Source organism: Zalophus californianus, chromosome 1 (assembly GCF_009762305.2).
Source record: "Zalophus californianus isolate mZalCal1 chromosome 1, mZalCal1.pri.v2, whole genome shotgun sequence".
Lineage (NCBI taxonomy): Eukaryota > Metazoa > Chordata > Mammalia > Carnivora > Otariidae > Zalophus > Zalophus californianus.
In genome coordinates this window covers 152,039,547-152,053,166 of record NC_045595.1, presented here as the reverse complement: position 1 = coordinate 152,053,166, position 13,620 = coordinate 152,039,547, and the positions used below count along the sequence as shown (strand labels likewise).

At 47.9% G+C, this 13,620-nt stretch overlaps 1 protein-coding gene across 5 annotated transcripts in view; it reads right to left on the bottom strand.

Annotated features, from left to right (window-relative positions):
• The window catches only part of POPDC2 (popeye domain containing 2), a 35,054-nt gene extending 23,223 nt beyond the window's left edge, over nucleotides 1–11,831 (bottom strand). For 2 of the 5 annotated variants that reach the window (XM_027582664.1, XM_027582663.2), the window contains exons 1-3: nucleotides 10,903–11,831; nucleotides 6,577–6,685; nucleotides 1,705–2,095 (exon numbers count right to left, since the gene is read on the bottom strand). In XM_027582664.1, coding sequence (XP_027438465.1) covers nucleotides 1,705–2,095; nucleotides 6,577–6,685; nucleotides 10,903–11,393 — 991 coding nt within the window. In that variant the 5' untranslated portion in view covers nucleotides 11,394–11,831. Of the gene's footprint in view, nucleotides 1–1,563; nucleotides 2,096–6,576; nucleotides 6,686–10,902 lie in introns of all 5 variants that reach the window. The other 3 variants (XM_027582661.1, XM_027582662.1, XM_027582660.2) reach the window with 2 other exon arrangements.
• Between the last annotated feature and the right edge of the window lie 1,789 nt (nucleotides 11,832–13,620).

The window sequence follows — 13,620 nt, the reverse complement described above, 5'->3', positions numbered from 1 at the left end:
AAGGTAATAGAGAAATACGTGAACGATAAAAGTGGGGGGAAATGTAAGGGACAAATATGGAGAGGAGAAATTACCTAAGAAAAAGAAAAGGGCTTTTTTCTTCTCCTGAGCAGCAAATGGAGGCAACTAAGGACTGAGCAGAAGTCAGAAAGAGGGAAGAAAAAAGAGCAAATAGAACCAGAAAAAGAGAAGAAACCAGAAAAAACATGAGAACACCAAGAGCTACCGGGAGTGAAGAGTGTGTACGGGGGGGTAGGCGTGCTGGGCAAAGAGAGGGATCCACAGAACGTGACCCATATGCACGGATGGGGGCGCACCGGCAGGACGGTGAGAATCAGCACAACGGGAAAGGGGCGGTGAGAGTGCTCAGTGCAAATGGAGGAAGTCAACGGGTGATCTCCAGTCCTACGTAGATCCATGGAGTTACTCCAGAATCAGCTCAACTATGGTTCTAGGGACGGGTATTGCAGGAGACGACGAATTCCCTATCTATTAAACAAGACATCTAACCTCTTATCATTCACCTCCCCTGCCTCTGTCATCATTTACATAATTTGTTTTTACAAAAGAGACAAACATTCACTCATTCACCTTGTGTGCCCTGGAAACCTTCCTCCCTGGGCTAGTTTCTTGAAAAATTTGTCAGTGCTTCCCAAAGGATGACGGGTCTCGTAGGCCCCTGCATCACACACACACTTGGAAATGCCTTCCCAACTGGCAACAGTGGGATTTTCCTCAGGAAAAGCCAGGCCTCCGCCATGGCTAGGTGGAGTCCCAGAGGAAAATGTCACAGCGTTGTGAGAGCAACCAGGGGGAATATGAAAGCAATTTCCCAGAACTACTCAGGATAGACTTTCTAGTACATTCTCCTGAGCTGTGAGGGAAATCCTGCCCTTCCTGTTAGGTCCTCCCACATTAGTGCCCATCTACCTCACACAGGTGTGGTTTGGGGGAAAGCCAGGCCATATGATTAGAGTAACAAAGCAGCACCCAGCCCTCTGCCTGAGTAAGCAAGGTACTCTCCACTGGGGAAGAGGAGAGCAAGGTGGGACATTTTCCTCCCAGGGTGATCAGCCTACATCACAAGCCTCTTTGAAATTTGTGATTTTAACAGAACTAGCTGCCAACCCAAGCTGAAGAGTGACTGCTTTCTAGAGCTGCCTCTACGCTAGGAAGAACGGATAGGAATTAGAACCATGGCAGCTTTTTTTTCCCCCTTTAAGACGCACGCCACAAATAAAATCTCCTTGAGCCCTAGCTATCTATGGCCTTAACTCTTCACACAAGCTTGCAAACAATTTCACAACCATTCGCTTGCTCAAAATGTCAACCAGCCCACTTTCCAAAACGCAATCACACTTAATAAAAATGAGTTAAAAAAAAAAAATCCCCTCATGCCTTGCTTGCACCTGGAATGAGTTGCTACCGCAAGGTTGGGTTAATGCCACTTTCTGGGAGTCCTCTGAGAGGACAGGTGCCGGGGAAGAGTTTTTTTGCCCTTACAAGCCCAGTTAAGGCCAACTGTTGGCAGGAAGGCATGGCAGTTGCCTTCTGAGTACTTACACAGGGTCCTGAGCCAGGTGGCTGTGCCCGTGTTAGCTCTCCCTCACCTCATGTACTCCCCATCACTCCTATAATCCATGAATGATTCTGATCCCGACACCTCCTCAAAATCCTCCAGCACCAGACTGGTGGAGTCCTCACCCAGGAGGCCGCTGTCGGGCCTGGACATCCTGGCCCGGGAAGGAGGTGCAGGGGGGCCGGCAGAAGCCGGAAGAGGAGAGCGAGGGGGTGTTTGCTGGGCGGATGTGGGCATGGCTGGTTCACGGGCTTCCTCATCATCCTTCTCCGACTCTGGCCCTGTATCGGAGGCCGCAGGCCCCAGGACGTGGTAGAGGCTGGGGAGGCGGATGTCGAAGCACAGCCCAAACTTGGCAAAGAGCTTGTCATTGAGAGCGTAGAGCTTCTCTGAGATGTCATAGCCCAGCAGGGCCGAGAAGAGGTGGGAAATGTATCGCTCTTTGGTCAAAAGAAGGTGGAGACTTTTCCGGGGCCAGGAAATGTAGCTACACGGGGTCTCGGCAGTCAGAGTGACCTGAGAGGGGTCCGGAGAAGAGAGTGAAGGTTTAGATTAGACTGAATGTCCATGCTTAGCACAGAGAAACACACAGTTACTCAACAAACGGCTGCACTTTTGTTGAAGAAACTGTGGGAGCGCCCACCCTGGCCTTGCCTGGAGGAGGCCAGTGAATGACTTTTACTTGTGTGCACTGATATGGAGGGTGTCCTTGTCAGCAGCCCTGGGTCCAGCCAACCACTCACTGGGCCTTCACCCCCTTGGAGCCTCAGCTTCCATGGCCAGTCTCCTCAGCTCTCACATTCTGTGGTCCCGTGGCTGATACCGTTAACAGCTAAGGAAGGTTCTGAGTCTGTTATGATCTCGTGAGAGAGACGGGGCCTCCTATTGCCCTGAAGATAGGCTGGCGTGCTGATGACAGTTTGTTTTGAGAATAAAGAAGGAGAATATATTGCCGGAGGGATTAAGGACGAGTTGGAAAGCAATTCAGTTAGAGAAGAGCTTCTGATTAGGCATGCCAAGCTGCATCAAGTGGCAGAATGCTGGCCTGGAATTCAGGCCCGGGGAGCTACTCTTGACGTGGCCACGACAGGTAACCAAAGAGATCCGCTGGCTAAAGTCAGAAGAAGGGCAGGAAGGAAGAGGAGCTCTTAAGAGCACAAAGTCGAAGGCACCCCACTCTCCATTTATTTAGCCACGTGGGGATTTCTGAGCACTCACTGCGGGCCCATGACGCAAAGCTAAATTACACTTGCAGGGTAGGAAATGTGTGCCTGGCACGTAGCAGGTGCTTGATAAATCCTTATTAAAGCAATGAGGAGTGGTAAAGCCAGGCTTAAACTAGAATAGTTTAACTAGGATAGTAAAGGAATAGGGTGTAGAATCACAATTTTTTATAATCAGATTGGCCACAATATTTATTTTAAAAAATTTTAAAGATTTTATTTATTTATTTGAGAGAGCGAGCATGGGGGGGGGGGGCAGGGGCAGAGGGAGAGGGGGAAGCAGGCTCCCCACTGAGCAGGGAGCCCGACCCCGGGCTCAACCCCAGGGCTCCAGGATTGTGACCTGAGGTGAAGGAGACAATTAACTGCCTGAGCCTCCCAGGCGCTGCATGGCCCCAATACTTTAGAAATGAGAAGGCCAGCAGGGCTCATGATGAAGATTTGTGAATGAGGACAGCGGAGATGATAATGATGATGACAGCAGCTAACATTTATTAGGAGATGACTGTGTGCCAGGCATTGTGTTCAATTCTTCATGTGGATTTTCTAACTAAAGGTAGGGTTGACTTCCAACCAACCTTTATTAGGGATCTTCTATAATCCTTTGAATTCCTGCATTGTGTCCCAGAGCTCCCACTACCCTCCTCTCCGCTCCCCTTCTGCAGTACCCCGTGTCCACTTGCTTCACTCATTTCCTCCCCTCTGCTTCTTGCCCCCTAATCCCCAGCACTGAAGTCAGGCCCCGAAACTACCTCATCAAGGCTGGCAGCTGGCTGCAAGGTCCAGCTTTACCCCTTTAGCAGCTGTGTGGCATCCGACAAATTACTTAAGTGTCTCCGAGCACGCTGCCTCAGGAGAGAAAATGCTGAAAGTAGTGCCCACAATCTGCCCCTTCCTAGCAGTTGAGCAAGGAGGTGTCGCTGTCTGCCAGGGCCCGTGCTGGAGGCGCACTGACTAACAATTCCCAAACAAGAAATCAGAGTCCTGACCCTGAAGTGGGTGTGTATTAGAGCCACTCTGGACGTGCCCCGCGTCCTTGATGTCAAACACAAAGACCATGGGCCTGCTTATGAACATGATCTTACTTCCTTCCATCTTAAAATAAATCAAAATCCTTTTCCTTCAGCTCGCTTCTTTGGCTAACTACCACCTCATTAGTTTACTCCCCTTCTCAGCAACACTCCAGGAGAAGAGTAGCCTGTACTTGCTGTCTCCAGCTCCTCTCCTCTCACTGTCTCTGAAACCAGCAAGGCTTTGTCCCTTGCAGTCCACACACACTGCTCCTGGTAAGGTCACCAGTGACCTCTACGATGGCGTGTGGCATCAGTTTTCCCGGTCAGCCCTGCTGAAGCTCCCTCCTCTTTGATGCGCTTTGTCTGCGTGGCTTGCAGGGTGTCTGGCTCTCTTGGGACAATCTCCTGGCAGCTCCTTTGAGACTTCCTTTTGATCTCTAGCTCCTACACACTAGAGTATCCCAGGGTTGGTCCGTTCTTAAACGCTTTCTCTCTCTAAACACACTCACTGAGTGATCTCATCCAATCCAATGGCTTTAAATATCATCTGTATGCCAAAACTCCCAAATCTGTATCTCAGGCTCAGACCTCATTCCTTAATTCTAGACTCAAATATTCAACTGCTGGTGCAGCATCTCCATTGAAATGTCCATAGATGACACAAATCTATTATATCCAAAAGTGAACTTCCTCTCTTCCCACCTAACTGATTCTACCTGTAGGCTCCCTTGTTTCAGTTGATAGCAGCTCCATCTTTCCAGTTGCTCAGATCAAAAGCTTTAGGGGGCTGGTTAAATGGATTAAATGAAATAACATAAGGAAAGAGGGCTCAGGTCCAGTAAGACACAATGTAAATTGGAGAAATGATGATGATTTCTGTGTGATACCTTCTATGCTATGTTCTTGGTGACTAACGAGAGGGTCACAGTGCTGAATAGTCAATAAGTTCTTATTTAATTGGATTGCTGAGAGGTGTGATGGAACATTGATTCATTTGTGGTAAACACAAGGAGAATTATGATTCAGTCATGGTGGATTGCCCTATTAGTCTGCAAAGACTGTAATTGCAAAAGGCAAGGACAGGATGAACTATAACTCAGGACAACACCTGACATTTGCAAAGAGGAAATGGGACTTTACATAGCCAATAACGAACGTGTGGATCTCATTGCTCCCAAAGGAGGTACGCACTAAAAATATAAATGGGAGGAATATGACGGTAACTACATTCCAGGCTGAGAGGCCATCCGGGGTTAGAGCCTCTCCTTTCAAGCAGAGCCTCTCCTTTCAAACAGGCTTATCCCCCACCTGTTCCTCGGTGTCGGTGTCAGAAACAGGCTGGTCTGGCTGGCTCAGGACCTGACTTGGCCCTCCTGGAGGTTCTTCGGGGCCTGAAGGAGTTCTCATAGAGGGCTGCTGGGCTGGTTGGAGAGGGTGGGGGTGTGTGTGGTGGGAAGGGAACATGATCAGTGGAGGCCTAGGGCTGGTGGCCCAGCAGTGGGATCGGGATTACCCCGTAGGGTCTGTCCTCAAGAGCCAGGAGTCAGGCTGGGGCAGAAAACAGGCCCAGCCAGGTGGCCCTGCCTGGCATGTGTCTATTCTGGGGTTAGTTCCTATGCTGGCTTGAGGGACTCCCTGATAGAAGTGGTACAAGTCACATAGAACGCAGTACTAGCGAACTATCTGGACAGGGGAGTCCCTATAATAGGGTGTGTGTGTGTGTGTGTGTGTGTCTGTGTGTCTGTGTGTCTGTGTGTGTGTGTACTCCACTCTACTGGTGTCCTGCTCATTTTAAAAAAAGAACAGTAATAGTAGAGCCAGGCAACTTCACTTTGTCACTTTCTAGATGAAGACCTTGGGCAAACTGCTTGATTTTTTGGAACCTCAATGTCCTTACCTGTTAAATGGGATAATAATAATATCCACCCCAGAGGGTTGTTGTGAGAATCAATAAAGCAGTATAATATTTAGTGCCTGACACACAGTAGCCATTCAGTAAGCGAGAGCTACAAAGCAAGGAACCAAGTTTTGAAGGACTGGCAGAGAAGAGAGCAGGGCCAAGCAGCCAGGCCCCCACCGTGGAGCACGGCAGGGACTGCCTCATAGAGTTCCCTGAGACACCAGCTGCCCACTGCCAAGCCAGGTCAGCAAACCTTTAGTGAACACCTACTGTGTTCGGGGTACTGTCCTTTGGAGCCTGGGAATAGAGAGAAGAGGAAGCCCAGATTTCTACCTCAAAGAGTCAGGAAAGGAAACCAAATCGTTAGAGCAGAGAGCAATCTGCACCCCGGTCAGCACAAGTGAAAGGAATAGAAAGGCACACAGACAGGAACCCGAAGCTGTAGGGATTAGAAGCCGATGAGGTAAATCTGGACAGGCCTCAGAGGAAGTAAGCTGCCATTGCCTCATTTGGAGGGGGCGGAAATGTATTTCAGAGAGAAGGTGCAGTAGGGGCCAAGCATGGCCATTGCAAAACACTGGGATGTGTTTAGAGAGTGCGGGTTTTTATGTTGTGGTCAGGGGGGTCTTCCCGAGTTTTCGGCCTCGGAGTGACATGGCCTCTCAGGGGTTAGCACCTCCCTGCCTCCATCCCCTGCCGGCAGCCCAGGCCCTCTTTCCACAGAAGGAGAGCCCTCCCACCCCTAGCATCACATTGGCAGTGGTTCAGAGAAGAGATGTGAGTGGGGAAAGCTGGAGGGGGGCATATTCCTGGCTCACAGTGGGACAGGGTGGGCCAGAGCCGCCACAGGCTCTGGATTACCTGGAACACTCCCTCCTCTGAAGGCTGCAGCGATTCCCACTCAGGAGAGTCCATGAACTGGTAAGGGAAGATGTAGTGCAGAAACTGCCCATCCTGGCTCACACGAACCCTGGCAAAGGGAGAGAAGAGACCGTGTGGGAAAAGGAAAGTGGCCACCCAAACCCTCTTCAGTCGAAATTATGTATTTAGAAATGGAAAATGGTTAGGATCCAATATGGGCTTTTTCCTCTTTCCCCCGGAAAACTCAAGAGTTTCAGCTTCAATCTCTAACACTGAGTTATACCAGGAAAGGAGGTGTCTCTAGCAAACAAAGGGGGGGGGGGCGCAGATAAAGGGATCTCTGAGGTACACTCTGTCCATCGGGAAGGAGCTATTGTTCCATTTTTACCCCCTGGAGCTTTACTGGCTAAATACACATGCATGGAGTACCTCCTGTGTTCCTGGAGGTCTAGAAAAGCAGAGATGGGTATGATCTGATCCTTGTCTTTAAGGATTTCACAATTTAGTGGAAATCACAGACGTGTGCATAACTGGCTGTAAGTCAGTGTGTGCCCTTGTGGAACCGGAGACTAGAGGAGGGAGAGAGATTAGTTCTCTTCAAATGGCAGACTTCTCAGAGATGACATTTGAGCTGACTTTTGAAAAACAAATAGGAGCTGAGAAGCCGATGAGGATGGGGATAGATGGAGGCGTGGTAGTCTGTTTTCCCCTATCTGCTCTTTCCTTTCCTCCACAGTACTAGACTTTTAGCGGGGATTGTGGCTGATCAGCTAGAGCGCATTTCCCTACCTCCCTTGCAACTAGGTATAGCCACGTGATTAAGTTCTGGCCAAATGGGATATTAGCGCTCCAAATCTTGCTCCCAATGCATGGCTGCATATATGCATGGATACAAATTACCAAAGACCATCACCATTTAATAAGCTATTGCCTTTTGTCTGACAACTTAAGATGGAAGACAGAAGGGGATGTAGTTCTCACACCAAGCCAAGGATGTGGTGTCAGCCCATAGTCTCCGATGGCAGAAACACAGGTGCTCCTACAAGACCAGGTGATATATAGAGATAGCCGGGCAAAACTTCCCGGAGTAATAAAAGATACAAGAGAAAAGGAAGTGCCATGCTCTCCTACCTCAGGGTCTCCACATAGTCTGTCCCCTCTAGTTGAACCTCTTCCCAATCCCCACTGTCTCCCCAGGTCTCAGCTTAAGCATTCCTTCTTCCAGGAAGTTTTGTTGACCTCCCCAGAAAAGTTAGCTCTACCAGGTACATGCTCTGACTGCCCTTTGCATTTTTCCTTGGAAACATCATGTCTGTGATTCACCACTATGTCAGGCATTATTGATTTTCTTGATAGACAGTAAGAACAGTATTTTTCATATTTTAACACTAGATCCTTAGTCCCTAGTGCTTTTAATAAATATTTTTGAAGGAGGAAAGTAAGAAAAGGAGGTAGGAATGGAGGGAGAAAGGAGAGAAGAAAGGAACAGATTGAATAGATTGTGTGAACTCACTTGTGTCACCATAAAAGGGGACCAACATCTCAAGGAAAAGCTTCTCGAATACAGGAAGAGAAATAGCAGGAGAGAACAAAGCTGCTGCTGGATACACCAGACCCTCTTACCAGCTCCTCAGGCAAGGGATCTGACCACTTGAGCAAACTACGAGGAGTGTCATCATTTAAAGTATAACATCTAATGAGCCCACATGGCTCCCCGAAGCCATTTACATTGGTATATTATGCCCTTTATCATTTAGGTCTCTTCTTCCTTCTTGATGCCCTGGATGACAGGTATTTCCTCCCACATGAATAGCTTAGACAGTTAGTTCTGTAGGAGAGAAACTCACCAACAGTAATTCCAGCTTAACAAGGTGACAAACTTTGGGGAAGTCACTTGGCCTGAGTCTTAAAAGGGACTGGTTGCATATATTAAAATAGAACAGAAAGGGCATCTGAGGTTTCAGCAAAGGGCTCCAGATGAGAGCCTGCACGTGATATGGGGGAGGTCCGCACAAGAAGCCCCTACTTCCTGGCACAGCGTTCTTGTACACCTTTGAGGTGTTGGGTACCTCAAATGCTACCAGCCCAAGGTACAATGACTCTCCTTTAAAACTGGAGCCTGGTCACAACAGGAAGCCTCTTCTCCCAGCTCCAACTTAGCAAAGTTGAGACAGGATGACATGGAAAGATAATAAATAAAACTCTTACTCCAAATCTTGACAAGGAAGAAAAAAACCTGTCTAATTTCTGACTCAGGTTTTGGTGCTAAGTATACTAGGAAAAGCCACATTGAGGGGGCAAGCCCACCTCTCCCTGTCACAGGGAAGAGGTCTTCTACAAATTCATGGTAAATTCATCATATTAAAAATAGATTAAAAATATCATATAATAATCATACACCATACAAGTGCTGCGGGCCTGTCCCCCACCTGTCTCAGCTCCCTCCTCTGAACAGAAGAGCTATGGGCAGCAAATAACATCCTGGATCTCCTGAAGGAGAACATTTCTTAAATTGTCTTTATTTTATTTTGGAAGAGTTTTATTTATTTATTTGTCAGAGAGAGAGAGCACAAGCAGGGGGAGCGGCAGGCAGAGGGAGAGGGAGAAGCAGGCTCCCTGCTCAGCAGGGAGCCCGATGCAGGGACTCCATCCTTGGACCCTGGAATCATGACCTGAGTCTTAATCACCTGAGCCATCCGGGCGTCCCAAATTGTCTTTACTTGAAGCATGGAACTGTAGGCGGCAAACATTTTGGCAACAGTGATAATGTACTTCTGTTTACACATGTATTTGTTTACAAATAATTCCATTTGTTTACACTTCAATTTATTCATAAATGAAATGAAATGTCTCCCCACAAAAATCTCATAGATCATTCAACCCAGGACTCTGAGGCCAAACAAAATCTCATGTATACCTAACACTTTTGATTCTACACAGTAGTGCAGAAATGCGCGTTACTACTACCAGTAGTCATTGTAGTACCATCATCATTCTGAAACTTTTTTTTCCCTTTTTTCCCCACCTTGGAATCAGGCCTTCTGATAAGATTACGATCTGACCTTTTCTATCACGGTCTCCTGGTCTCAAAAAAGCAGGGAAGGAAACTGAGAACAAAGCTTTTGAAATACTTTGCTTGCTTTCCATGGAGGTAGCCCAAGTGTACCAGGTTACATAGTTTACTGTTTGATGCTCAGCCCCACATGTTAAGTCCCACTAGGGCAATATTTCAAAGATTCCACAACCGCCTCCCAAATGTACAGCATGGAGCCCCGTGGTATTTGTTCAGAAGATGTCAGCCAATGGCCAACACTCATGTATAGGCTGATTGGGCATACACTAATCCTGACTAAGACCACTTCTGCTAATTTCTGCTGTCACCCGTCCTAAAAGGAATCAGCCAGGTACCTCTGCCAAATCCTCAATGAGACACGTATGGGCATCACTACTCTTCCTTCACTGTGTGGTCTTCTTGGTACTTGATCACTGGTTTGTAAGAATCTCAATAGAACAAATAAGAATGGAAAAGTGGACAAGGAATATTCCCTCTCTCCACCTCGTTGTATACCAAATGGCTTTCCCACAGAGTCTATATAGGATATCCTCAACATAATTGGGGCTCTTTCCTTGATGCCCTGGCAAGGTATAGGCACTGTTCCCTGCACACAGTCAGCACTTAGGAAATACTGAATACATACGGGAGGAACAAATCAACCTTATTGTAATGTTCACGTTTTCAAAGCTTACAGAGATATTGTGGCAGCTTAAGCATGACCTGCTGATGTGTGTAATACGTGTGTGTGTGCATGTGTGTGGTCATTTTATTTTATTTTATTTTATTTAAAGATTTTATTTATTTATTTGAGAGAGAGAGAATGAGAGATAGAGAGCACGAGAGGGAAGAGGGTCAGAGGGAGAAGCAGACTCCCTGCCGAGCAGGGAGCCCGATGCGGGACTCGATCCCGGGACTCCAGGATCATGACCTGAGCCGAAGGCAGCCGCTTAACCGACTGAGCCACCCAGGCGCCCATGTGTGTGGTCATTTTAGACCCAGGCTCAAGAAACACTCACCCCACACCTCCTAGCACCAAGTGCACACACAGTCCTTCCTGCCAACCGAGAAGCTATCTCATGATCTTGTTTCCTCTTGGAAAATGCTAAGAAAGAGGAACCAAACCCATGCTTAGAAAAAAAATCCGTTTTTGTTTGTTTGACTTGCCACATCCTTCCCTCAATGGAAGGGGCCTCAGAATGGAAAGGGACACACTGGGAAACGAGAAGCATGGGCAGAGGGAGGAAATGCTGAGACATGACTGAGTAGCTTACCGGCCAGAGAGTAGCAGGGACAGGCGGTTGATGGGTGTCTCGCCCTCCACCGCGTAAGTCTGCTCAGTGGCCAAAGTCAAGACCTGCTCCTCACAGCAGTGAACAATCTCCTTGTACACCTGCAGAGGCACCTGCAGGGGTAGACACAGTGTCTTGTAGAGGACTTCGAACTCCTCAGGGAGGGTGTTCCTGCGCAGGCGGTAGATCAGGTAAGCCAGCTGGAGCAGGCAGGCCATTGCCAGCAGGAAGCTCCAGAGGATGATGTCCAGGCCGCAAGCATCAAACCAGCCCCACATCACACAGCACACGTAGCCTGTGCCCAGGAAGCCAAAGAGGTAGAAGCATCCATACACCCCGCTGCCCCCCATGAAGCCCAGGAGCAACAAGCAGTTGGCCAGATGGTAGACCGCCCCTTCCAGATCCCGCTTCCAGCCAACGCACATGGGGCCCTGCCAGAGAAGCTGGCTCACGGCGTGGCTGTTAGCACTCATCTTCGGGGCGTCTCAAAGCCTTGCCGGGGCTCTAAGACTGTCCCCACATAGGAAATTCAAAAAATGGATTAGTCCGTCCTCCCAGGAGGTCTTCTCACATCCGGCGTCTAGCTACCAACTCCACCTTTCCTGAGGGGAATGCCTCCAGGAGCTTTGGGAATAAATGGCAGAGCATGGCACACTTCGTGGAGGATTTTTAAACTTGTTTTCCTCTCTCTGTTTCCTTCAGCAAGGCTCTGGCCCTCTCCGCAGAGCTCTGGCGAGCTTCCTTGGCTCCAGGTTTCTTCTTCACATTTGGCTCTCAGCAGCAAACCTAAATTGTCCCGAGGCAAAGCTAGGGCTCTGGGGCTGAAAACTTTAGCTGTGAGGGATAAAGTGGCCACATCCTGCTCTCAGTTGTGCCCACCAGAATGAGGAGAGCCCAGCACGGGAGGCCCCCTTGTGTTCCACTTGGAATGCGTCTCTCTTGGCACCGGAAGAAGGGGTGACCCCAGATGCATACCATGTTTGGAATTGGAATCCAAGAGGTACTGGCAGTGAGAAAAAACAGACCAGGCACACAGGCAGGCTGGCAGGGCACTTAACATATCTCCCCAGAGGACAAGACCTCTGAGCCAGGGAGGCAGGCAGGGGAGAACAAAGGAAAAGTGATCGCAGAATTTACCACAGTGCCTCAGGCAGGATACTGTTCAGAGTTCCTGTGGGGAGGGCTAGGGGCTCTCCTGGGGTAGGAGGACACATCAAAGTAGGAAAGTAGGGGACTATTATGAGAAAAAATCCTAACAGTGAGAACTGGAAAACCCCTCAGAGCCTGTATTAGGTCACATTATAAACATTACTAGGCATTTATTTGACATCCATTAAACAAAAATGACTATGCAAAGGAGCTTTTTGAATTCTAAGCTGACTTTCTCCTGCTTATGTCTGGATCTAATAATAGTTAATACAGTGGTAAGACATTACTCAGACCATCACCCTATCCATTATTTGCAAATTATAATAACTGCCATCTATTAAATACCTACCAAGGGCCAGACCATGATTAGGTATTTTACACACATATTATTTAGTCATCACACAACCCTTCCAGATAAGTATTGTCCTTCTTCTAGATCTGAAGGAAACTGAGGCTCACAGAGGTAACAAGTTCCCATAGGCAGTTAAGTGATCCAGCCAGGATTTGATCTCAAGTCGGACTCACTCTGTGTGCCAAGTAGTTTGCTCAGTAAGTGGAAATAGACTAGATCCATGACTCCCAACCCCACATGCTCCCCCCTCCCGGAAGTCTGATGATGTCCATGGGACTTCTGGATGAAACTGGCATCTATTTTGGGTCATCAGAAAATAAATCTGGAATATGCAAACATTAAGACATGTCCCTCGGGCTTCCAAATGACTCCTTGATTTTTTTTCCCTTGCTGCTAGTTAATATTTATGATCAGTATTCCTATTGCCCCTGAGATGGGGGGGGACAGGTACTCAGTAAACCATCTAGAACTATTTGAGTACTCAATCCATAGGGACTTTTATTATACTGCTGATAACCTAACTAAAATTAGTGAGAAATTAGAAATTGGCAAATATGCCGAGGAGTAGAAGTTTCAACTCAACAAATATTTACTGGTGCTTACTATGAGCCAAGCACTTAGAGAATCAGATTCCTAAGAGCTTTCACTCTATCAAGGGAAAGATACTTCAAAAAACAATGGCAATTCAGTGTGTGAAGCACAGTAACTGAGTTAAGCTTAAGGAGAGGTGGCTGCCTGGAAGGAAGAGTGGTGTACAGGAGGGAAGACGTAAGAGCTAACACTGGATTTGAGGTGTAGGCATTGAACGAACCAGGTAGGTAGAGGGAGAAGAGCATTTTTACTGGTGAGAACGGCAGAAGCATAACCACAGAGTTGTGAAAATGCAAGGCATGTTGAAGGAAGCCAATTTTTTCTTTTTCTTTTTAAGATTTTATTTATTTATTTGAGAGAGAGAGGGAGAGAGCAAGGAGGCGAGCATGGAGGGGGTTGCAGAGGGAGAGGGAGAAGAAGACTCCCCGCTGAGCAGGGAGCCTGATGCAATGCAATGCCATGCGATGCAGGGCTCAATCCCAGGACCCTGAGATCATGACCCGAGCCCAAAGCTGATGCTTAACCGACTGAGCCACCCAGGCGCCCTCTTTTTTTAAAAATTAAAATCAACTGACCAACAGATGTGTATTTTATTCCCTTCTTTCTAA